We start from the raw sequence: 26,770 nt of genomic DNA, 5'->3' as shown, positions 1-26,770 counted from the left end.
CTCCTTTCCCCCTCATATGAGCCTCCCAGGGGATCCTGCCCATTAGCTCCCTGAGGGAGTCAAAGTCTGCTTTTCTAAAGTCCAGGATCTGTAATCTGCTGTTCTCCTGTCTTCATCTGCAAACTCCCAGGGGTCCGAGGACCGCAGGTTGAAAACCACTGGTCTAGTACAGAGTAACCCCAGCCCTTGTTCTAGTGCTACAATGGGGATTTGGGGAAAGTGGTTTTAAAAATGAAATGCATGAGTATTCATGGAAATGAAACTTCATTTCACTCATGAAAGTCATCTATTGCTCTCTCTCTGGCTGTCTCTGTACTGTATTGATAAAATACACGCCACCCTGGAATGGTATTGTGACAGACATGGAGCTGAGCTGCCATAATTATGAATGTGTATGTGAAACCCAATTCTTGGGCTGTTCATTGTCTGGGTATATTGGGTTAAATATCAGGATATGACCAGTACAGCGAGTCTTAGTTTAATAGCAGGCTGCTGGAAAATAAGCAGGAAGGGAAACAATTGCGAAAGAAAAGCCATCTCTCACTAAACAATCCCTGAGTTTCACGCTGTGATGACGCCATTTCCAGGCTCCAGCCAAGTTACGCAGCTTGTTCTGCCAGCGCTGGGAGTCTGTCCAGAGGTGGGGCAGCTGGTGCTGATAAGCTCCTCAGACTGACAGACACACAGACACTGCTGGGAAAATCAGAAGACATTCAGCTTGCCTGGGTGCCCATCTGAGTTGAACGGCTTGAGAGACACGTACAGACTTGTTTTAAAACTCTTTTATTGGCTCATGTGATGTTTTATTCCTACAGTCCAGACTAATAACTAAGGCTGGTCACTCTTCTCACCACAGGTCACAGATTCTCAAAGGGAAGAACCAGAGGTGCCAAATCCAGTCGGACCTGCTGGGCAAGCCCATTTGACTCTCAGTGTGCTGTGCCCCAGTGTCCAGTCTGAGGGTGGGAGAATGGTGGGATTCCACCCCAGGAGAGGGAAAGGGACGAGGCGGACATCTGGCATTTGGAGACCAGATAGGGGGCAGAGATGCAGGATGCCCTGTAACTGGCTTGTACACAGCTGAAATGGTGGAGACCTCATCCAGTCAGGAAAGAGAACTATTCCAGAAGCCTTATATGACCTGTTACCACAAAGCAACACAGCTCTGAATTCCTGCGTTCACAATCCAGCCAGAGAAAAAAATGTTTGAAAATGGATTTGTTGATTATGTTCCCAGGAGCAAATATCACTGAGGTGATTTGGGAACTACTCACTGATATTCCATGGGCTCTTCTGCAGCCCAGAGCACACAGCACCTCTAGAATTGGGACCTGTTAAGAAATCCTGTCTCAGGGCATCGGGGTTTTCAAACTCCAAGCTCACTTTGTATCTAAGATTTCTGTGTACCTGGAATGATCCCCAATGGACCATGGGCCCATGGAATGGAGGGTTCCCCAGCTACCTAGTGCTGCCTGCCGTCTAGCCCCTGTCACTGAGTTATGCTCACAGCCCAGGAGCATCTATAATGGACCCAAACATCCCCCACCCCCGATCAGCTAGTCCTAAATTTTGTGATGTTGGAAACTCGGATCCAGGGTCTCAGGTCTGTCTCCATCACTAGAGTGGGTCCACTTGTTCCTGGAGTGGGTGGAGGATCAGGGTCAGACTCAGGGGCTGCCCGGCAACACCCTCCAGATCCTTCAATCTCTTACAGGTTCCCCCTCTGAATGCAGAGCTGTGGGAGGAGCCCAGAACCCCTCGTAAAAGGACATTGTGCTAATGACAGTTCTCATCACCGAGGGGTGTTGGAAAGACGTCAGGTTCTACAGCTAATGGCCCAAATCAGCCTTAGAGGGCACATAGAGCTGACATCTATCAAAGGCACTGAGATATGGCCCCAAATACCGTAGCATGCGAGCACCTCACAACCTTTAACCTGTTTACAACACAACACCCTGTGCGGTCAGGCAGTGCTATTTACACCACTGTACAAATTCAGAAATGCACAGAGCCCACGGCCAGATGGCAGCGTTGTGAGGCTCTGGTCTGACAGCCTGTATAGCACTGGCCAGAGAATGGCTCCAAAATAATGCCTAGAGCAGAGCTTTTAGAAAATCAGCCAGTCTTGATTTAAAAATTGTCAGTGATGGAGAATCTACCTCAACCCTTGGTAAATTGTTCTCACTGCTCTCCCTCTTCATAATTTAAGCTTTATTTCCAGCTTCCAGCCATTAGATTGTGTTAAATCTTTGCTCCTGGTGCAGGTAGTTACAGATGTGATCCAGTCACCCCTTAACCTCTTTGTTCAACTAAATAGATGGAGCACCTCGCGTCTATCACTGTAAGGCAGGTTTTCTGATCCTTTCAGCATTCTTGTGGCTCTTCCCTGACCCCTCTCCAATGTATCAACATCCTTCAAGAATTGTAGATGTCAGAATGGGACACGATATTCCAGCAGTGGCCGCACCAGTGCCAAACACCGAGATAAAATAACCTCTTTACTCCTCATCAAGATTCCCCTGATTGTACATCCCACATCACAATAGCTTTTTTTGGCCACAACATGGCCCTGGGGGCCATTGTTCAGCTAATTATCCACCACGACCCCTGGGTCTTTTTCAGAGTCACTGCTTCCCAGGATAGAGACCCAAAGCCTGCATTCCTTGATCCTAGATGTATACCTTTATATTTAGCTGTACCAAAACCCATATTACGCAGGCACAGAGGGACTGAGTGACCACCCGAGGTCACAGAAGAAGGCTGTGGAAGAGCATTGAAATGAAGCCAATACTTTGGAGTCTGAGGGTAGCACTTTAACCTCTGACCCATCCTTCCTCTCTGCGGGCTAGTGACTGGGGAGGGGGCCGCTGGCAGCTCAACATGCTACATTACCAACCATTCTCCTGGTAAGACAGGTTCTCCTTTGCCCTGACCATCCCAGGAGCCCTTCTCTGCACCTGGGCCAGTCAGAATTCATGTTTCTTGAATATCAGTGACCAGAGTTTTCCAGTTTTCCAGAGGAGGGCTCGCCAGTGCCTTGTATTATGCTATTAATACTTCCCTGCCTCACCTGAACAGAACATGCCCAAGGAAAGACAAGGAGCTCTTGGGAGCCAGCCTGGTTTCCCTGTGTCTCTGAGAGAGCACCTTCCCATTCCTTTGCCCCTTTCTTGGGGAAGCAGCCTTTTCTCAAACCCTCCCTGTGTGAGCCTGGGCCCAGTCACCATCGTGCTCAGCTCTGTCTGTGTGACAGGCCCAGGGGTGAAGCTGACCTTTGCCCTGACACTGTTTTCTCCCAGCCAGGCCATCTAAGATGACGCACCCATGGCCGTTGCTCCATTGTTTGGCAGTTAGACACATTCAGTCCCAATGGCTTGAGATCACCAGTCTGGTGCATAGCCTGAAACCCTTGGCTTCCCCGTGACACTGCAACCCTCCCCTCAGAGATCCAGCACCTAAACCTCACTGTGGGGAGCAGATCAACAGTCACCCCCGAGCACCCCCACATCTGCCACAGACACCCAGGGGCTGGAGTCACTGGGATTCCCAGAGGTCAGCGGTCACAGGAGACTGTGGTAAGGCTGTGGCCTCTGAGATCCAAATGTCAGGGGTGTTGCTCCTTGGATCCCTGGCAGACCTGAGCTTAGGGTCTCCCCTGGCCTCCTTCTCAGAGTATCTGAGCACCTTGCATGTATTTATCTCCCACCACTGCTGTGAGGCAGGGCAGGACAGGGCTATTATCCACTTGTGCAGAGGCTCAGAGACAGTTGGGGGTTCTCCTTGGTGACACAGGGCAAGGGAATGAAACCCAGCTCTCCTGACACACAGAGCAGAGCCCAAACCACTGGACAAGCCTCCCAGCTGGACTGGCTTTATTCTCGCTGCCCCAGAGCTACCCCTTGCACGGAGGCAGTTGCAAGGGTTGGATTCTCTGGCCTGCTCCCCACCAACCCTCTGTAAAATGCATCCCTTGCTCTAGGTAACATTTGTGCCCATTTTGTACAGGTTTATAAGGCAACACAAAGGCTGTGGCTGTGGAAGAGTCAGGCCCATCATCCAATGGGATTCTACATCCCAGCAAAATGGGAGAAACAACGCAAGGATTTCCCACAGAGGTTAACACTGGATGGCTACTGCTTGCGATAGACAGAGCCCAGCTGCTGAGCGCCTCACACTATTCAACTGCACTGACTTGTGTCAAACTCATGTGCAGAAATAGTGAGTGCAGTGAAACACTTGCAACAGGATTCCCACCCAGAGGTGCCTGCGTATAGAGAGACAATGTGTCCTAGTGGATAGAGCAGTGGATAAGTCCATGACTTCTAATCCCAGCTCTGCCACTGGCCTATGCGGTAACGAGAGCAAAGTGACTTCACCTTCCTGTGACTCGATTTCCTTATTATCTATCTCTTTTCTAACAATCGCCAACATTCTGTTAGCTTTTTTGCCCCTAGCTGCACACTGAGCAGGTGCTTTCAAGGAACTTTCTACAATGGCTCCAAGATCTCCTTCCTGAGTGGTAACAGTTAATTTAGACCCCATCATTTTATATGCAGAACTGGGATTATTTTTTCCAATATGCATCACTTTGCATTTATCAACATTCAATTTCATCTGCCATTTTGTTGCCCAGTCACCCAGTTTTGTGAGATCCCTTTGTAACTCTTCGCAGTCTGCTTTGGTCTTACAAAAAATGACACAAAATTACTCAAGATAATTATCAGCCTTTTTCCATATCAGTTATCAATATATTGAACTATGCTGGTCCCAGTACAGACCCCGGGGGACACCACTATTTACTTATCTCCAGTCTCAAAAGTGACTGTTTATTCCTACCCTTTGTTTGCTAACTTTTAACTAGTTACTGGTCCAGGAAAGGACCTTCCCTGTTATCCCAGGACAGTTCACTTTGCTTAAGAGCCTTCGGTGAGGGACCTTGTCAAAGGCTTTCTGAAAATCTAAGTACACTGTATCCACTGGATCACCTTAGTCCACACAATTGTCGACCCCCAGAAAGAATTCTGATGGATTAGTGAGGCATGATTTCCCTTTACAAACCAATGTTGGCTCTTCCCAAGAAATTATGTTCATCTATCAGTGTAAAAATTCAGTTCTTTAGAATAGTTTCAACCGATTTGTCTGGTAATGAAGTTAGGTTTACGGATCTACAATGGAGTCTTTTTAAAAAACTGGTGTCACATTAGCTGTCTCCCACTTATCTGGTACAGAAGCTGATTTAAATGATAAGCTACATACCAGAGTTAGTAGCTCTGCTATTTCATGTTTGAGTTCCTTCAGAAATCTTGGGTGAATCCCATCTGGTCCTGGTGACTTATTACAGTTCGATTTATCAATCTCCTGATGACATGTGTTATATAAGACCTAGGTTTTATTATTAAGCCCCAGCTGAGGAATCCCTGTACAGCCAACTACTGCATCCCATCGCACTGCAGGCCCAGCCAGCTGGGGCACAGCTTTGGTGCTGCTAAATGGCTCAGATACCAGATCCAAGTGCCTGTTTTAGCCTGTAGGTGTTCAGGGATGACATCCTGCTTTGTGCGCTTCACAACCCCAGGCACACTCCCGGCCCTAGCAAAGACTGAAACATAATAATAAATTGTGCTCTAAATCCAGAACCCTGGACAATCGAGTGAGTTTGATCACTAATATTTTATTTAAACTATGCATATTTAACACGTGAAAATCCTGACCACCAGGTGCTGTTGCTTAGGAGATTAGGAGGATTCAACAAAGGAAGTAGAAGTTTTTACGTGTGACAGGAACATGCACTGCTGTGTGCAAAGAAGCAGAATAGTTAGAAGAGTTTTTACCTCTTAGAGTTTCTGATTGTGACCTTCTGCTCCCGTCCTGTGGGTGGGGAAAGGAAGGAGGGTCTTGTGAGTAAGGCAGAGCATCAGCATTTAGGCAACTCACATTTAATTCCAAGCTCTGGCACAGACTCCCTGTGTGACCTGGGACCTTGACAGGAAGAACAGAGTCCAAACCACAGGACCAAAATCCCAGCTGGACAGGCTGGCTTCCCTGGTGTCCCAGAGCTGCCCCCTGTGCCATGTAGAGCAGGGATAGCAAGAATCCAGTTACAGGGATTTGATTCAGTCACGCTTGTGTAACAGGTGATGGAGGTAAATTACATACAGCCACTATTATAATCTGTTCTCCTTCACCTCGTGTCTGTGCTTCACTGAAACACAGACAGCAGTTCTCTTTTTGGAAAGTCTGACACAAGTGTAGCAGAGTTACTGTGTGCGCTATTCTGAATGTAAGTGCTAGAAACAGCTTCAGGTCAGTTAGCAGGAGACAGTATCATACAACTGCTCACTGAACAAAAAGTTAATAGCACAAACCCATTGCAGAGAGTATTTGGAATACCTCTGACATACTATCTAATGCAAAAGTCATTAAGTAGTAAACTTACCCCTGCTCCTTCCTGCACAGATTCCAACACGTCATTGGCTTTCCATAGACATGCATGGAATGAATGTTTGATTTGTAATAATTGTATGACAATGAAAAGTTTTGGCACAACATTTATACATCTATTCTGTACCACACACATATAAACCTTTTCACACTCATTCAATCGCTTGTCAGGAAACAAAACTCTGGGGAATTCTTTGCAGCTAGTCACTCCTTTATCCTTGGGTTAGTGGCTGACAAGTTCTCCTCAGGTTCTGTGATATCAATCTGCAGCCTTTATTCCGAATGGTACAGGAAATGGGATCAGCATATACAATCTTCATTCCCTGGGCTCTCACTCTATAGTACAGTGGCTTTCAACTGTTTTCATTTCCAGACCCCTACCAAATTTCAAATGAAGGTGTGAATACCTTTGGAAATCTAACAGATAATCCGAAAAGCTCTAGAGGTCCGTGGACCACAGGTTGAAAACCACAGGCTTAGTACACAGTAACCCCAGCACCTGTTATTCATCTACAATGGAGGTTCGTGGGAACTCAATTTCAAAGTGAAATGCATGAGTATTCTAGCCCAATTGACCCACAGTTTGCTGCAGCCCAGGGCCCAGTCTGAGCGTGGGAGAATGGTGGGATTCTGGCCCAGGAGAGGGAAAGGAACAGGCTGCAACTGTCCTTATGAATCATGTTTCCCCATTTCCTTGGGGGCCACTTGGCCACCTGAGACCCTCAGCTGATTGGTTCAGAGTGTGCCAGCTTTAACCCCATCATGGCCAATGGCAAACTGCAGGAAGCCCAATCCCAGGGGATGCTCAGTGATGCCACCGCACTGGACAGCACCACAAGCCCTGCCGCAGGCTCTATTCCTGCAATCCAGGCTGGCAGCGTTGTGCTTATGGCTCAGAGGGGACACAGGGCTCCCTCAATGGCAGCCGATTGGTACCGATGATGCTGTTACAGGTGTAAACTTGCTGCAGTGCAGTAAATCAAACTAATAATAATTATGTAGGGTCAGTTTTCTCCCGGGCAGCCCCCTTCCCTGCATTACAAATGCAGGGTGCAGGCTGGGGGAGGAAGATTCCACACAGCTCCTACCTGGAAAATTCCCTCAGATTGTTCCAGTAGGGCAGATCCCTTCCCTTCTCCCTGACATATAAACAGGGTGCCCCAGCATCCATGGATCCCAAAAGCTATGCACAGATCTCAATGATCCCCTGATAGCCAGGCCATCCCACCCACAATCTCTGTGCCTCCACTACTGCTCTAGGACCCTCTCCAACTCCCTGAGAGCACAGGTTCATCGGTTATGTTCTACCAGGGCCTGTCACAGTGGCCGCTGCCCACAGGATCTGCTGAAGGGGCTGTAGGGAGCTGCATTGAGATGGGAAGGCTCGTTAGAGTAGCTGGTGTGGCATAGTCTGGGTGGAGGCTTACACCCTTCCATACACCCTTCAGAGTGCAGCCAGAGACTCAGTCAATACAAGTTTCATTGCTGTTACGAGAAAGAGGCAGATGATAAGACTCCAGTTTCTTCAGGGGATATGGGCAGGGCCATGGCAACTGAATTTTCAGTGGAAAATGATCAGTCTTTTATGAAAACCCATCCCCCAAAAGTGTATGAAAAGGAAAATTTTACTGTGGATCAAAATTTTTCATGGGGGAAATTCCTCTGTTTTCCAGCACAGCTCTAGCTCAAACCGTAAGCTTCTGTCACTTGTGTTACCGGACCACACAGCTCTGGACAGCTGGAGCAGGGTGTTGTAATAGCGGAGCCCTTCTCAGCTGGCCTCACGTAGGAGCAGTCAGGACAAACATGAGTGGTGTTGCAACTCAATGGGCCCATTGGCGACCCCACTCACTCATGGGGTCACAAAGCCACCTAATAAAACTGCTGGCTTTGCTTGGCTTTAATGATTCACACAGTGCCACAATTCGTGAGGACAGAGAAGAGGTACAACAAGCACAGAAGGAACGCCAGCCAGACATGAGCTGCTTTGAGACCTGGGACTCCAATCCAGATGAAGGTGGAAGCACTGAAGCTACTGTTGTTGGAAACTGACATGGGTGGGGTGTGATGCTATTGTCCAGCTGCCTTTACAGAATCAGGGAATGAAAACACTTGTAGTTATCTGTATCAGATTGAGTGTTATCAGAATCAGTCCCTCAGTGTCTCTAGGGGATATATAGTTTGCAAATATTTCCCAATATTGCATCAGTACCGGCAAATGTAGGCCATCATATTGGAACAACAGACAGTGAAATGTCAGGGGTGTTGCTATTTTGATGCCTGTCAGACGTGATCTTAGGTCTCCCTCCTCAGAGTATCTGAACCCTTGAACATATTGATCTTCCTGCCACTTCTGTGAGGCTGGACAGGTCTATTATCTGCCTGTGCATAGGCTCAGACACACTCTGGGGCTTTCCCACAGTCACACAGGGAAAGGGAACCAAACCCAGCTCTCCTGAGTGGCAGAACAGTGCCCAAACCATAGGACCAACCTCCCAGATAGACTGGCTGGATTCTCGCTCCCCCAGAGCGGCCCCAGTGCAACTTGAGACCATTGCTCCTAGATCAGCCATCTGCTATCACTGAGAACAGCCTAGCTCCATACTCCCTGGACCCTCTTTCAGGTAGTTGAAGGCTGCTATCAAATCCCCCCTCACTCTTCTCTTCTGAAGACTAAACAAGCCCAGTTCCTCAGCCTCTCCTCATAATTCATGTGCTCCAGCCCCTTCATCATTTTTGTTGCCCTCTGCCCTCTGCTGGACTCACTCCAATTTGTTCATATCCTTTCTGATGATGGGGAGACTCAGGACTGGAAGGTATTGTTCGGACCTAGTGGGTGGCAGAGTTGGCGACCTTGCGATGGCACAGAAGGGCAAAAGAATGAAAGATGGAGTAGAGTGAGGAATGGTGAGAGGCAACAACCATATTGATTGAAAATAGGGCTGAGGGAATGTGAGACACCATCAGTGCTGGTGGTCAGGAAGTCATGAAAAGGCTGACTCACAGAGTGTGTGGGGGTGGGGGATGATGGGTGACGATGCTGAAAGAGATCAGGTGATGGTCTGAGGGAGCAGTGCTTGGTCATGGATTGATAAGACATCGGGTGTGAGGAACTTCTCAGACTGTGAACTGCCACACGTCTGAGCTCAGCCAAAAAGGGGCAGAGCACACTTGATTAATGAGGACACATCCTTTCGCCCCCCTGTCATGCAGGTTTAAAGTCACTGGCACCAGGCGCTCACATTCTGCAGGTGTATATTCTTAATTTCTCACGAAGCTCTTTGGTTTTGACCCCATAAATGATAGGGTTGAGCATGGGAGGAAGAATGAGATAGAGGTTGGCCAAGAGGACGTCAATGTGGGTAGCAATGCCCTGACTGAACCTGCGTGTCAGGGCAGAGAAGACCAAGGGAGTAAAAGCCATCAGTATCACACAGATGTGGGCTGTGCAGGTGTTGAGGGCTTTTTGGCTGGCTTTTTTGGAGGAGATCCTGAGGACGGCTCTGATGATCATCCCGTAGGATAGGCCACCGAGTATCAGGTCTGACCCGATGATCACTAATAATACCAACAAACTGTACATCTGGTTGACTGTGGTCTCCCCACATGAAAACTTCACCACAGTGAGGTACTCGCAGTACGTGTGGGGGATAACGCGGTTAGTGCAAAATGGTACCTTCCGCAGCAGCAGGGGCATGGGCAGAATCAAAAGAACAGCTCGTATCAAACCCACTAGCCCTAGCTCAGCGATTCGTGCGTTGGTGAGGATGGTGGCATACCTCAGAGGGTGACATATGGCGACGTAGCGATCGAAGGCCATTATCACGAGGACGGCTGATTGCATACCACCAAGCATGTAAAGGAAGAAAATCTGGGTGAAGCAGCCGTCCACAGTGATGACTTTTGAATGAAACCAAAATATGCACAGTGCCTTCGGTACAATGCAGGTACACTGGCAGATGTCTGTGAGCGCCAGCATGCAGATCAGCAGGAACATGGGCTTGTGCAGGGTCTGCTCTTTGCAAACAACAAAGAGAACCATGAAATTTCCCAACAGGCAGATGATGTAGAACATAGAGAAAGGGATGGAAATCCAGATGTGGGCATCTTCCAGACCCGGGATGCCGTTTAAGATGAATGTTGACAGGTCGGAGGGAGTGAGGTTGAAAGCCTCCATGAGAGGGTCGAGGCACCGATCACGCTCAGAAACGCTCAGGGTGCCTGTGAAGGGAGAGAATCACAGCGAGGGGATTAGGCACTTGGTAACAAATACCATGGTAAATATTTTATATTTACTAACAATCTAGGAAGGGGGGTGAGCAGTGAGGTGGCAACATTATTCCCCTCTATTTAGCACTGCTGGGGCCACATTTGGAGTATTGTTTCCAGTTTTGGGCCCCCATTAGAGGAAGGATGTAGACAAATTGAAGAGAGTGCTGCAGAGGGCAATGAAAATGTTGAGGGGGCGGGAACACATGACATGAGAAGAGGCTGAAGGAACTAGGTTTGTTTAGTTTACCAAAGAAAAGAAGGAGAGGGTATTTGATAGCAGCCTTCAACTGCCTGAAGGGAGCTCCTGGAAGTTTGAAACTAGACTGTTCTCAGTGGTCCCAGATGTAAAAACTAGAAGCAACGGTCTCAAGTTGCAGTGGGGGAGATCTAAGTCGGATATTAGGAAAAACTTTTTCCCTTGGAGGGTGGTGAAGCACTGGAATGGGTTACCTAGGGAGGTGGTCGAATCTCCACCCTTAGAGATTTTTAAGGCCCAGCTTGAAAAAGCTCTGGCTGGTATGATTTAATTGGTGGGAGAAACAGTGACTCTGAACAAGATTTTGGGAGCGTGAAGGAATAATTAGCTAAACATGAGCTCCCAGTGTGAGCCTGTGGCCAAAAGAGCTAATGTGATCCTTGGATGATAAGCAGGGGAATCTCACGTTAAGGTAGAGAAGTTGTTTTATCTCTTTCCTTGGTACTGTGCAACTGATGCTGGACTAATGTGTCTATTTCTGGCATCCACAATTAACGTTGGATGCTGATACACTTAAGAGGAATCAGAGAAAAGCCAAAAGAATCTTTAAAGATTAGCAATCCTGCCTCACAGTGATAGACTTAACGGCTCAGTCCAGTTAATTTAACAGAGATGGTTAAGGGGTGAATTGATAACTGTCTACATGTACCCACACAGAGAACAAATGATGAATAATGGGCTTTTCAGGTTAGCCTAGAAAGGTCTAACTCCATCCGATGGCTGGAAGTTGAAGTTAGACAATTTCTGACTATAAATGAGGTGTACACTTCTTAAACAGAGAGAGTCATTAACCGTTGGAGCAGTTTACCAAGGGTCATGGCAGAGTCTCCATCACTGAGAATTTTTAAACCAAGGTTGAATGTTTCTCTATAAGCTCTGCTCTAGGAATTCCCTTGGGCAGGTCTCTGGCTGTGCTGTATCGGAGGCCAGACTAGATGATCACAGTGGCACCTTCTGGCCTGGGAAAATGTGAACACGTCCCTGCAGCACATGCAGGAGTCTGTTGGAGTTATTTTCCCTGCACGCTGAGTTTACTGAAGGCATTTAAAAATATTTTGTTTTAATTATGACATTGCTGAATTTAGCCCCAGGGGGAAAAGTCTCAGATTTTGGAGCCTGGAAATCGATATTCTGGTCGGTTTTTCACACACTTCCCATGAGACATGACATGGATGAACATTTCGGATGAGAAAAATACTGACGTGACCCCATAAAATCTCCGCCCTGAGAAATGTATGTACAACTGTCCCATTAATGGCCAACAGAGCTGGCTAAAAAATGATCCCAGAGAGTGCTGTCTTTAGCACCTGTGTCCCTGTGGCTCACTGTGTCAGCCAGTGCCCAGAGGCTCCTGCACCTGGCAGCTGTATTTACCTAGGCATTGACATGACCCAGAATTGCCAGCTCTCATTATATACTGTGCACACTTCTCAGCTTGCTCGTTGTTGCTGTGTAGCGGCCCCCGAAGCCCCACACAGTGTCTGTGGGAGCAACAAGAGCAGCAGCACAGCACAGGTGCCTTGGAATCTTCTACTTGGGGTATGACATTCTCATTGGAGAGAAACCATCACTGATCCCGCTAGACAAGGGACAGAGGGAACGGGGGCATCTCACCCCTGCACAGGAAGAGTTGTGGGGAGCTTGGGGTGGCTCGGAGGCTCTTGGGATCACGGGTGACTGGGAAGCCTGGAGAAGACACTGACACCCAGCGTAGTGTTGGAATCAAAGCAGCCTGGGACGGGGAAAATGAGTATAGACGGGGTCAGATCCGATGGGAGACAGACCCAGCTGAGGAGCAAAGATCAATGGTTCTTTCCACTGGGGAAACGCCTGAAATTGGTTAATATTCAACAACCGTAAAAGAAAATTGGGAAAAAATGAGTAAAGCTTGCAGTTCTGTGGCTCTCCAGGGGAAAGAGGCCCTGAGAGCTGCCCAGACACACTCAGGGCCAGGAAAGCTCCTAGCACTGGCCTGGGACCAACAATCAGGAAGAAAAATTGAATTTCAGCAGTGCTTCCCACCTGTCCGTGTATCCCCCACTGCCTGCCTGCAAATCCCCCAGCGCTGCTTGCATGTCCATGAACACCACCTTCCGTACAGCCACAACCCCCGTCCTGCCACACACTGATCCCACTCACCCAGGACCAACACCAGGTGCCGGACACACCACACAGTGACAGCTCGTACAAATATCTACACAGCCTGGGTTAAACTCTGGGTCTGGCTGCGGTGGGGAAAGGGGGGATGGAGGAGGAGCAGCCTGCACAGCCTGTCCAGAGGTGAAGGGAACCCGAGCAGTTGCTCAGCGTGTGCAGGGAAGGAGAGAGGGACAGACCCGAGGGGAGAGGAGAGAGTGTGAACCATTCCCAGGAGCTGTACAAACAAATCAGATGTAGATTCCTTGTTCTATTGTATAAGTGAGATAGAGAGAGAGAGAAATTTTTCCTTCCCTGTTATGATAATGGTACAGTGCTGTTTAGTGAGGCATAAGTGGACTCCATCCTGTTAGTTTCTTGAAGTGAGCTCTATCTTGAAACTTGTACTATTGAACCTGAAAATTTCTTGATAAATTCCCTTTGTGTGAGAGTGAGGAATGTATGTGCAGGGCATAAAAAGACACCAACCGAAACTGCTCTGACAACAGAAAGGTGAGTAAAGACACCAACTGCCATCCTGCCCCTGTAGGGCGAAGAAAACTTATCAACGACCCTAAAGTACAGAAGGTTCCACCCTGGGAACAAAGAAAGTTCAGAAATAAGAAGCTCGTCATGCTTGCAATTAGCTGGTAATTAACAACTATACTGAACCTAGAGGCAGCATGACACAGCAAGGCCCATAGACTGACATGAGAGCCAGCAAGTATCAAAGATGGGTAAAAACATGGAAACTTTGGGTCTCGTTCTGCAATTGTCATCTGGAGCATCGGATTCGTGACTGACGGAGCCCCGCTCCCTCTTCGTCCCCTGCTTAGTTGGCCACTGGGCCAGCTCGAGCAATGCATAAAAGGACTGGTCATTATATCACACCAGCTTGCAGAACTTTATGAATGTGACTGTGAATGTGACTGTTTTCTGATATTCTTACACGCACAATAAACGTGGCATAGTGCCTTGTCCCCCTAAATCACATCCTGCCAGACTTTTCTTTTACAAGTATAACATGTTGGTGGAGAATTGCGAAAGCGGGGAGCATTGCAGTATCCCACGATTATTGTAAAAACTGGGGTGCACACCACCGGCGTTAGTAAGATTGACAGTATAGAGGAAGATCTGAAAATTTGTTTGTCTGGTTATCCGAGAAAACAAACAAACAAGAACAGACTCTGAAGGATGTAGGCATTTAGTTTTGGGTGTTATTGATATTAAAAAAGTTGCTGTTCCAGGAGTTGGTATTATATATATGTACATATAAGTTTTAGTGTCATTGTTAGTTGTTGTTCATGTTCTATTGGGGAAAATGTTTAAGAAAACACAGCCTAGAAATATCGCCAAGGAGAAGCAGGAAGTGCTGCCTTTTCCACAAGAACTTACACTCTTTCAACAGGTTTTGCAAAGGTTTGGGCACAGCCCCAGGACAGCAGAGCCATTGTCATTCAAGCTGGGATAGGGGCTGGGGTGCGGGATCAGATGCTCTGGCCCATGGAGCCCCACTTCTTACTGTCTATATTAATCTTGGCTTAGGCTTTCCTTCTTCCTCTGCTACTGCTTCTCTCTGTCTCTCTTACTCTCCCGCGCTCCCCCTCTCCCAGCCCCAACCTCTCACCCCCAGCTCAGCACTTCTGTTTCTCTGAGATTTTGATGGAAAGAACTTTAAACACACTTTGAATGTAAAGAGTGGTTTGTTTGTTTTTTTGACAAAGCATAGACTAAGGCAGCTGTGTTGCAAAGATGGTACCTGGTGGCTCAGGTTTGACAAGAACAAAATGCCACCTTAAGAAATGAATAAAATACATTAGAATCAAATCAGTAAATTCTTACCCTTGGATGTATATTTATACCTCCTATCTGATTTCTGTTTCCTGCTTCTGACGAAGTGGGTTACAGCCCACGAAAATTTATGCCTGCACAAATTTGCTAGTCTTTAAAGTCCTACAGGACTCTCCTTCTTTTTTCAGTAAAAACAGTGGCTGATAAACACAGCGCTGTGAGTAAGAGAATGGAGAGGTTAAGATCACAAAACCGTGTTGCCAGTGAACTATTAAAAGCTACGGCAGCAAAGAATAACATCATAATGCTAAAATATAGTAAATTGAAGGCAAAAGTAAGTGATTGAAAGGAAAAGAGAAGAGTTAATAGAATTGCAGTTGAAAGTTCTGGAAAGTGTTATAGGAAAAGAATTCTTGGTTTCTTTGCAGCCATTCTGAAGGAAAAATGGGCCTTTTCCCCCAAAGGAATAGTCTGTGAATCCTGACTGAAATAATTTGAATATGGATGATTTAGTTAAAATCCCTAAAGGAAAAAAAGGGTTTCTTTGGAACTGAACAGCCTCCAAATGAATAAAAGGAAAGGTAATGTGTGTACAGCTGGTTAAATATAATTAGTTCGGTGCAAGGGGAAAAAAATGTGTGTGCAAATATATTGTGTAAATCTGTAAGGTCTTAAGAACCTAAACTAATATTTCTGGTTTGTAAAACCCTGTTTTGTAAGTTTAAGATAAATTGGTTTTGTTTTCAATTTTTTAAATAACGCCACTAAACTCCATTTGAATTTTTCATTCAAAGTTGCGAAACTGGCAAACACTTTTTTGCCAGACACAGATAAATTAGTGCTGTTTGGCTCTGTTATTCAGTATTTAACCCTTGAGAGGTACCTCAGTGCTTTACAGGTTAATATATTTTTAAATAAGAACCAAAGAATGTGCCCATGGCTGTGGAGGAGCAGCCAAAAACAGGAGAATGGAAAAAGATTCTGGATTCTTTTTATTTTTGGTAACAAAATAGCAGATCAGAGCTGCAGTAAAAGAATAAGAAATTAAAAGGAAAGCATCTCCATGGAGAAATCAGACTGTTACTTGGTAAGAGTACCTGAAAACTCTAAGCACAAAACAAATACTTACACCTTATGAAAATATTGATATGGTTAATATAACGTTATACAGATGTTAAATTAAGAAAGAAATGTGCATTTTTCCATGACATATACAGTGTATATTGTAGAAGGATTGAAAGAAATGTAAACCAAACTTGCTACTTAATTAAAATCCTTCAAGGGCTCATAAAGAACCAGGATAAGGTTTGTTTTCTGTTTCAGATCACTGTGTGCTTTAAGAACAAACGAAAAACTGACAACCGGTGGTGTCTGTTGATGCAAATTACATAGCTGATATGCTAGGGAAAGAGGAGAACTGTCCAGAGATGGCAGCACTAAGGGGCTGCATGCAGATAATGGACACAAAAGAAAGATAAGAAACAAGTCCCTGCTAACAAGAGTCCCTTACAAACTTACCCCACCAGAACTGCAAGGATGTAATTAAATGAAAGCCTATGCAAAGATTCCAAAAGGATAATGAGCACCCTAGCCCCAGAGACAAATTGTCTAAATAAAAGGCACGGTATAACAAGATACTTACAAACACCCCCTTGTAATACTTGTCAGAGATTTGATGCTAACGTTATTGTTATTATTAAATCCTGAAAGAAATTTAATATTAATGAGTAACTCTGTGACAATGAATAATGTGGATATATTGGGGGGAAGGGGGCAATGGTAACTGAAAACACACCTCATCTTAAAAAGCCTCATGGTAATGATACTTCTCAACTATTACCTGTAGATAATCTTTAAACTTGGCACAGCAGAGAAAACATTACAAAGCTGACCTGCTGTATAAAAAGGGAAACTGAGGTACATCACCTCATGATATTCATGAATAATAAAAAAAGGAACATTCATCCTAAAACCTTAAAAGGTAGAAGTTATTACAAACCTGGCCTGCCTATAGAACAAAAACACAGGAAAATATGAGGATAATTCCTCTGTTTTGTCTGCAGTTAGAAAGGAGATTTGTAAAAGAAAGGGGTATTTTAAACAATAATCTGCCATCCCTTCAAAGGGGTATAAAAATGTTCTTTTTGCCTTTCAGAACTTTAGGAAAGGCTGGCATTAGCAAAACAGCTAAAGAATAAAACCATGGATCTACTGTTGCAACAAAGATTGTGTTTTGTGTTTTATGTTGTTTGTCTTGTTACTAACGTTGTTGTGTATGGTATTGTGTTTAAAAAAAAGTGAGGTACTGCATGAAGCAGAAAAAATCAATAAGCATTGTAACTGTATTTACAAAAACATCCTCTATCAGGTAGGAAAGAGGAAAAATAAAGGGAGAAATAAAAGGGAAATCAAGTTCAATGAATTTGCAAGGAAAAGGGGTCCTGAAAATAGATGCATTGGCAGAAGTAAAAGTGCCGGTTAAATTTGCTAACAGAGTCCTATGAAAAATATCTCCTGTGACACCCTGGAAGCCTCTGAACATTTCAGTAAGCCTTAAGCAAACCACCAGCCAGGGTTTGTGATGTATTTCCTGAGTCCCATGTGGGAGGGGTGCTCAAAGCACAGTTAAAAGCTCAAGAGTCCTCTCCCAGGGAAAAGGGAAGGGAGAAAAGGGACTGAGGCCTGGCTGTCTCTGAGAATAAAAGTTAATTAAATTAGCTGAAATGTTTTAGTGATACTTCCCAGATAGGGAGGGGGAAGGTTGCTCTCCTTTGTTTTTCAGATTAACAATCTGTGACTGTTGGAAGATCTTGAAACACTTTAAGCAAGGAGTCAAAAAAAAATTGTGGGTGGTAGGAGATGACCAGGAAAAAAAAAACACCAGTAAAATTGAAAGCCTGATAAAAAAAAAGGTGAAATGTAAATATGAATGCCCTCCAGCCACATGAAACTATGGGTCTCATTCTGCAATTGTCATCTTGGAGTATTGGATTCACGACTGACAGAGGCCCGGCTGCTTCCTCGTGCCCAGCATAGTTGGCCACTGGGCTGGTTCAGGCAACACATAAAAGGACTGGTCATTATATCACACCAGCTTGCAGAACTTTTTGAATGTGTGTGTGAATGTGACTGCTATTTGATATTCTTACATGCACATTAAACATTGCAAATAGCCTTGTCCCCCTGAATATGTTCCTGCCAGTCTTTTATTTTACAAGTATAACAAGAAGACATGAAGACTAAAAGGAGCGAGCGCAAGAAACTCTTCCTCAAAATGACACAAGCTTTAGTATATACCTGCCAGTTAGAAACCCAGACACAACTTCCTGCTGTTGCTTTTCCATGTTGGCAATTGCTGAAGTTGCCACGAAGCTGTTGTGGGATTGGTCACTGCCTGGTTTCCTCAAATCCAGAAACATGCTTTTATTTTTACTGCATTTTGGTGTTTCTCATCCTCTATGGAACTAAAGATGCAGGGGAACACACAAATTTTTACTCTCATTGTTTTGAACCTGTAAACTCTGAGTTTAAGATTTCAGCTACTCTCCTCTCAGTTCTTCTCTGGTCCAGATGTGCTCACCCTTCCTGAGTGGCCATAGGATGACTCCAGTCACTGGAGGCTCAGGGCCGGTGAAAATCAGGCCTTTTATTTAAGTCCCTAAATATGGGTTTAGAGTGAAATCCTGGCTCTAACGGGAGTTTTGCCATTGATCTCAATGGGACCAAGATTTCACTTCTAGTGTGTGTTGCAGGTTGGCTGAAAAGAGAGAAATTGTGCCGGATGATATAAATGGTTATAAAATGAATATTAATGGCTCGGGGAGGTGTATAATTATACCCACCCCTATTTGTTATTTCCCACAAAACTTGCATAGCAGATACATTTATCAACAGCAGGAATGACCATGAAGTCCCTTAATAATTAGGTACAAGAGAAGAACTAGGGGGAGAGATCCCAAGCCTTCTCTAACAGGCATACTGCCTGGGAAAGAAGAGAGAACAGCCTCTGACCACATTCTTTGTCCAGGTGGTGAAGGGAGGAATGGTCTGGAGGAGGGGGGAACATAGCCTGCCCGTTGCCATGGTGCCTATTGGGCAGGTTTTCCCTGTTCTGAACATTGCTAGAAAGTTGCTCTGATTTGCTCTCTTCTTCCCTAACTTCAAGGCTAGAAAAGTGCTGTGGTTTGCACATGATTCTTGCTTGTGTAGTACATGGCCTTCTCAGCCCAAGTCAGGGGTCCCACGGAGCACAATTCATGTCCAAAGCTTGGGCCCAATTCCCAGCCCTCCAGGAATGTGGCCCAGCACTGACATCCTTTGTCACCGCACCCACAGTGTGGAACTTTTGGCTCCCTGCTGTGAAGATCCTGGCTTCAGGTCCCGCAGAAGCGAGAGCTATTCTGTTAAGGTGCTGAAAGAATCTGAAGGAAGATCCCCAGTTTATGTGGTGCTCTGAGGCCGGGCATGATAGATGGGGATTTCAAAACACAGGGGCCCTGATTTTGCTTTCTGTGAAGCCAGTATCAATGTGGAGTGAGCCGCTGAAGGCAGAATGTGAGAGCAGAATTTAACCAGTGTGTGAAACCTTGTGTGACCCATTCGTGTTCTGAAAACTCGGCTATCACACGTACCCACTGCAGAGTCTTTGGCTACATGTATTGACCTGGCAGTGAAATTGCTGAATTGGAAAACTTGAGAGAACCAGAAAAAAAACCACACAGAGCAAAAAAAAAAGGAAGATACTAAGTCAGTTAGAAGAACACAGATAGAGACAAAGAAATTATCTTAAAACAAATGTTTGTCTAAACGACTTACAACAAATCTTGAGTTCCAATTTTACATCCCTTCATGTTTCTGACAACACTAAACAGTTCTAGTCTACATGCTGGAGAATTCCTGCCCAGATTTTTCTTCATTTGAACTGTTCCTGAGTCCTTAGCACTAAGTTTATTGGAAAAACAGGCAACTCACCGGAATCTCTGCAGCAGAGAGGAAATCTCCTTACTGCGACCTGAAAATCAGTGTACGAATCTCACATCTGAAAGTCACAGTGCTGGACAGGGACCTTTATGAAGCCCCTGTGCAGTCCCTGCGGAGTCTCAGATTGGCCAGGACTCCGGGAGGATTCCCTGCGCTCAGTGAGCAGTGGGAACAGCAGAAAAGAGACCCTGGAGAATTTCAGCCTAAGAGCCTCCACCGAGAGTGAAGAAATGATTCACCGATAACAGAGCGTCAGATTGTCAGAGCAAACTGAGACTTGCAGACTCTCTAGAGTTGTCCTGCACTGCTAAAACCCCAGAGAGAAAGGAAGAGCCAAGGGTTAGACGTGCTCATTTCTCTATCAGCATTTGTATGCTGCTGCTTATTGTCATAGAACCTGAGCATCTGCTTCTACTCCCGGCTGATGAACAACGTGCTGAATCACTGAGGCCGTGACATGCATGTGGACAGGCTCTTGCACATCCTTGTTTCAAATGTAGGATTTCCACACAGAGTAGCAGTCACTCCCATCTTCTAGCCTGTCTAACAGAGGGCAATACAGATTGTCCCAGCTTAGTCATCAACCCCTCTTGGTGCAATATCCCGCCATGGGGAAGCATGTTCCCAGTAACCTCAGGACTGACGGCCTGTGTCTTTTTAGACCAGCTACAGTAACTGCGCAGACTGTCATTGGGGTAGGGAGGGTGGAGGGACATGTTCAGAGGCGAGTTAGCTGCCCAATGTCCATCCACATTCAAATGGATTTCATTGTTAAGCCAAGTTGGTTACCTGCCATATTTGCTATTCTCTCTGCACATCGGAATTGTTTGTTCCTGCACTTTCAATAAGGTTTCTTTAAAATACATTCAGCTCTCTTGGACTCCTTTTCCCTCTCATATGAGCCTCCCAGGGGAACCTGCCCATCAGGATTCTGAACTCAAACATGTCATGATCACTGCTGCCCAGGTTGCCATCCACTTCTAGAATCATAGAATCATAGAATATTAGAGTTGGAAGGGACCTCAGGAGGTCATCTAGTCCAACCCCCTGCTCGAAGCAGGACTAACCTCAGCTATATCATCCCAGCTAGGGCTTTGTCAAGCCTCAGCTTAAAAACCTCTAAGGATGGAGATTCCACCACCTCCCTAGGTAACCCATTCCAGTGCTTCACCACCCTCCTAGTGAAAAGCTTTTTCCTAATGTCCAACCTAGACCTCCCACCCTGCAACTTGAGACCGTTGCTCCTTGTTCTGTCATCTGCCACCACCGAGAATAGCCTAGCCCCATCCTCCTGGAACCCCCTTTCAGGTAGTTAAAGGCCGCTATCAAATCCCCCTCATTCTTCTCTTTTGCAGACTAAACAAGCCCAGTTCCCTCAGCCTCTCCTCATAAGTCCTGTGCTCCAGCCCCCTAATCATTTTTGTTGCCCTTCGCTGGACTGTCTCCAAGTTGTCCACATCCTTTTTGTAGTGGGGGGCCCAAAACTGGACATAATATTCTAAATGTGGCCTCACCAATGCCTAATAGAGAGGAATAATCACTTCCCGCGTCCTGCTGGCAATGCCCCTCCTAATTCAGCCCAATATGCTATTAGCCTTCTTGACAACCAGGGCACACTGCTGACTCATGTCCAGCTTTTTATCCCCTGTTACCCACAGCTCCTTTTCTGCCGAACTGCTGCCTAGCCCGTCGGTCCCCAGTCTGTAGCTGTGCATGGGATTCTTCCTTCCTAAGTGCAGGACTCTGCACTTTTCTTTGTTGAACCTCATTAGATTTCTTTTGGCCCAATCCTCCAGTTTGTTTAAGTCCTCCAATTCTTCCTGATTAGTCAGGCATGATTTAATTTTACATAAACCATGTTGACTCTTCCCCTAGATATCGTGTTCATCTGTATGTCCGATAATAATGTTCTTTACTACAGTTTCAAACAATTTGCCTTGTACTGAAGTTGGGCTTCATGGTATGTAATTATCAGGATCGCCTCTGGAGCATTTTTAAAAAATTGCCATCACATTAGCTCTCCCCAAGTCATCAAAAAGGTACAAAAGCTGATTTAGATGATAAGTTACATACCACAGTCAACGGTTCTACAATGTTATGTATGAGTGAAACTTCAGAACTCTTGGGTGAATCCCATGTGGTCCTGTACCCACGTATTACTGTTTAATTTGCCAGTCTCTTGATGACAAGTGCTAGATAAGAACTAGGTTTTATTATTAAGCCCTGCATGAGGGATCCCTGGGCCTGAGTCTCTTGGCATGACTCCTGTGTGTGCGGCTCTCACTCATACACGCAGCTCTGCTCTGCCTCGGGGCAACACGGTGCAATTGGGGGCTTCACAGGTGTGTTGTGTGCAAAGCCATGCACTGGGCGGGGGCTGTTTGAATGGTTTCTCTTGGGGTCCTGCTTTAATCCAGTGTCCCAACACATGCTATATAAGAACTAGGTTTTATTATTAAGCCCTGGGTGAAGGATCCCTGTATAGCCAACTGCTTGGTCCCATCCCACACCAGGCCCATCTAACTGGGGCATGGCTTTGATGCTGCTAAATGCACCAGATTCCAGATCCAGGTGCCTATTTTAGCCTGTAAGTGCCCAGGGATAATGTCGGCTGTTTGTGCTTCACGTCCCAGGCAGACTCCTGGCCTTGGCGAAGACTGAAAAATAATCATAAATTCTGCTCTAAACCCAGAACCCAGGACAATCGAGTGAGTTTGATCTTTTCTTATTTTATTTAAACTATGCATAATGAATGTGAGGAGATCCTGGCCACCGGCTGCTGTGGCTTAAGAGATGGGAAGATTCAGCAAAAGGACTGGACGTTTTTACATCTGAGAGGAACACGCAGAGCTGTGTGCAACAAAAAGGAGAGGAGTTTTGATCTTTTACTTCCAGGTTGTGACCGTCTACTCCCCTCCTGTGGCTGGGGAAAGGAAGGAGGATCTTCTGGCTAAGGCAGGGCACTAGGATTTAGGCAACTCACATTTAATTCGAGCTCTGGCACAGACTCCCTCTGTCACCTTGGACCTTGACCCGCAGAACACAGCCCAAACCACAGGACCAAAATCTTATCAGGACCGGCTGGATTCTCTGCTGCCCCAGAGCTGCCTCCTGCACTGTGGGGATCAGGGATCACAAGGAGCCAGTTAAATGGTTTGATTCTCTGGACTGTTCCCCACCAGCCTCAGTGGAGTTTAGAGGAGCCTGGGGGCTGAGATGACCTGTGCCTGTTTGTTACAGCTTCAAAGTGCACAGAACAGTCAGGCCAATCCCCTGCAGACGGATGCCATCCCAGAGTGCCCCCTTGCAGCCTGAGGTACCCTGCAGGCACCCTGCCCCTCCCTCTAAGGTCCCTGCAGTGACTTACTCTCAGCCTGTGTGACTGGAAACAAGATCCCCCTGTGTGGGGTCGTATTTGTTCTACAATACACAGGTTCTCTTAGCCTGCGCTCTGCCCTCCTCCATTGCGCAGGAGTCCCCCCACCCTCCTTGCTGGGGTCTGCATTGGTTCAGGCTCGCCGTAGCTTTCCTGGCTCCTCACCAGCTGGCCCCCTCGGTAGCTAAGTCCCTTCCCCACAGGCTGAGCGAGGGCAGCCGTCCTTCCCCTGCTGCTGTGGCCATGTTCTGAGAGAAGATGAAGCCGTCCCTGCCTCCCACGGCTCTTGCGGGTGGCAGGGAGTGAGGGGTCCACGCCCTGCCCTGCACTTCAAGGCCCCAGTCTCAGGCCCTTAAAGAATCTGTAGGCTGGGATTTCCCAAAGTATGAACTATTGCCCAGCCAGGACCATCTTCCTTTTCTCTAGTAAAACTCTCTGCTAGGCCTCGGTTAGCTCCAAAAGTCCCGGGAACTTTAAGGGGCTGACTGATCCTATTGGCCTCCAAAGCTGATGCCGCTCTCATGGATCATGCAGTACCCAGAGTGCTCATAAAGGGCCTGGACTGCAATTGCAAAACAGCTCTGCAGCTTTTCTCATGGCTGCTGGGTGTTTAACCAGAGATGGGACAGAGACAGGTCATTTAGAATTGGACAAAACTTCCATGTTCCTTCTCTGAACTGACTGTCTCCACAGCAATTCTGAGGTGTAAGCTGAAACCACTACAGCTCTTTCTGCAATAACATCCCACACATCCCCTGGCTGTACACAAACACAGTCATTTTGTAAATGCTGCTGCCTGCCTCCATCCCGTTCCCCCAGTGCTCTGTCCTCCCTTAGCAGCTGTTGAGCGAGATCAGTTGATCATCTCCCATGTCACCAGCGATGGAGCAGAGTGGCGAAAGGACCCTTCACTTTATGAACACCCTAATTATCCTGGCACGAATGGGTTTGGTTTTCATGCTGTACACGATTGGGTTCATCAGCGGTGGGATCAGCAAAGGGACGTTTCCCAAGACATTCTGAACCAAGGGAGAAGAGATCTTCACGAATCTGTATATCACGGACAAGCCAATCCATGGTATGTAGAAGAGCAGGACAATACAGACGTGGGAGACGCAGGTGTTCAGGGCCTTGAGGCGCTCCACGTGGGACGCAATGCTCAGCACTGTTTTGAGGATTATAACATAAGATACGAGAATAAGCAGGAAGTCAATCCCCACTGAAGAAATTGTTACAAAGAAGCCATAGATGACGTTAACTCTGATATCAGAACAAGCCATCGTCATAACTGCCTGGTTCAGGCAGTAGGAATGGGAGAGGACGTTGGCTTGACAGTATCGGTACTGTTTCAGGAGAATGGGGACTGGGAATATTGGGATCACTCCTCTTAGCAAACAGACCAGTCCCATCTTGACTATTCTGGGCGGTGTTAAGATGGAAGCATATCTCAGTGGGTTACAGATCGCAACAAAGCGGTCAAAGGCCATGCACAAGAGCAGAGAGGATTCTGTGAATGTAAGTGAGTGGATGAAGAACAGCTGGGCAAAACACGCATCGTGGCTGATTTCCCTCGAGTTAAACCAGAATATAGCCAGTGTTGTCGGCGTGATGGATATCATTAAGCCAACGTCTGTGACGGCCAACATGGAAAGGAAAATGTACATGGGCTCATGGAAGTTTGGATCTGATTTTATAATGAAGAGAATGACTGAATTTCCTAGTATCGAAGCAAAATATATTAAGAAGAAGGGGATAGAAATCCAGACATGGACATCTTCCTGCCCAGATACTCCGCTGAGAAAGAACACTGCAGGTTGGAATTTGGTGTCATTGACAGCTGACATAATTCACTGGGCATGTCCAAGGAGTTTTGAACATTACTTCCTGAAAAGAAAAATAACAGGAGAATAGATAATATTTAACGAGACATCATTCCGGTCTCATTGCAAGACTTCCAGGAGCCAAACTACAGAAGATCAGAAAAAACAGTCTGGGATTTACACAACCGATAGGATTTATACCACCGATGGGAAGATAGGCATTGCCAGACTTGATCGGGCCCGTAGCTCATCAAGCCCAGTATCTAATGGCCAGTACCAGATGCTTCCGAGGAAGGTAGACGAAGCCCTGCAGTCAAGAGCCATGAGACAACCTACACCCATAGAAAGTTTCCTCCTGACACTCACCTGTCAGACAAATTTTGTGATATAAATCAGGAAGGTTTATAGCCTTCCCAAGAATTTAAAAAAAAATTCTCAGTACTGTAATTGGCTAACTTCTGAGTTCAGGAACATTGACCTCAACATTTTCACTCCTGATTTACACGTGCACATTTGTTGGTAACCGGGCTTTATTAACTTTCGCTTACCCAAACGGTCCCGGTGATACACTCTGACCCTTATGAATTGCTCCAAGAAAAGCTAAAGTGCTTTGCCTGGCCAGTGTTGACCATAGCCAGAGAGGTCGTTCATCCTACTGGCTTCTATTTACCCTCACAGGACCCCATCCTCTACCCAGACAAGGGTTCTGTAGATATTTGACAAGGTCCAACCTAACACAGACATCTCGGCAGGAGATGAGTTGGCGTAAAAAAAAATGAATAGTGCAAACGTTAGATTTTATTTATATACAGTTGAGTGTGCAAGTTAGTTCAGCCACATTCTTGTAACAGGTGATGGGCGAAAATTACATAGAAGCATTATATAATCCCCTTTCCTACACCTCATGTCTACTCTGCTGAATCCCAGACCGGCGGTTCTGTTGCCTCATGACTTTTTGGAAAGTCTGACACTAGTGTTGCAGAGTTATTTTGTGAATGACCTTGACTTTAAGTGTTAGGAACAGCTTCTGGAAATTTACCATGAGACAGTATCATGCAACTGATCACTGAAGAAAGAATTAATGGCACAAACCCATTGCAAAAAGTATTTGGAATACTTTCTGAAGCAAAGGCTATTAAGTAGTAAAGTTACCCCTGCTCTTTCCTGTAAAATACCAACAACTCTGTGGCTGGCTTTCATTGACGTACATGGAAGGAAAGTTTGGTTTGTAATAATTGTATTATGATGAAAAGATTTGGCATTACATTTATAGAACTATCCGTACGCACACACACATAAACCCATTCTTTCCCCTCGAATCTTCTTTAGTTATGATTTCTCAGGTTAGAGGGAAACCTAAAACATAGCGTGTGTCATCTGGATTCTGGAAAACTTGAAAAGATTGCAACCTCTCAGCCCTCATTCAATACCTTTTCATCCAAGAATACTCTGTGAAATCCTCTGCAACTACTAACTCCTCTATCCTTGGGTTCATAGCTAACTGGTTCCCTTCGGGATCTGTGATGTCAATCTGCAGCCTTTATCTGGAGTGGTACAGGCTTTAGGATCAGCATAAACGATATTCATTCCCTGGGCTTCACTCTCTAGTACACTGGTTTTTAACTTTTTAAATTTCAAATGAAGGTGTGAATACCTTTGGAAATCTAACACACAGTTTTCAAACCCCTAGAGGTCCAA

General features: G+C 46.0%; 2 protein-coding genes across 2 annotated transcripts; both read right to left on the bottom strand.

The window, feature by feature from the left end:
• Positions 1 to 9,679: 9,679 nt before the first annotated feature.
• LOC137151520 (olfactory receptor 52N4-like) lies at positions 9,680 to 10,618 on the bottom strand. The gene has a single exon (XM_067545779.1). It carries the CDS (start codon positions 10,616 to 10,618, stop codon positions 9,680 to 9,682), a length of 939 nt encoding a protein of 312 aa, XP_067401880.1.
• Positions 10,619 to 24,160: 13,542 nt separating this feature from the next.
• LOC137151530 (olfactory receptor 51G2-like) lies at positions 24,161 to 25,096 on the bottom strand. Its single transcript, XM_067545786.1, has one exon. It carries the CDS (start codon positions 25,094 to 25,096, stop codon positions 24,161 to 24,163), a length of 936 nt encoding a protein of 311 aa, XP_067401887.1.
• Positions 25,097 to 26,770: the final 1,674 nt, after the last annotated feature.

The sequence above is a fragment of the Emydura macquarii genome, unplaced genomic scaffold (genome assembly GCF_026122565.2).
Source record: "Emydura macquarii macquarii isolate MOO-44397 ecotype Brisbane River unplaced genomic scaffold, CSIRO-AGI_Emac_v2 contig_1096, whole genome shotgun sequence".
NCBI classification, from domain to species: Eukaryota; Metazoa; Chordata; order Testudines; family Chelidae; genus Emydura; species Emydura macquarii.
This window is presented reverse-complemented; position numbering and strand designations above follow the sequence as displayed.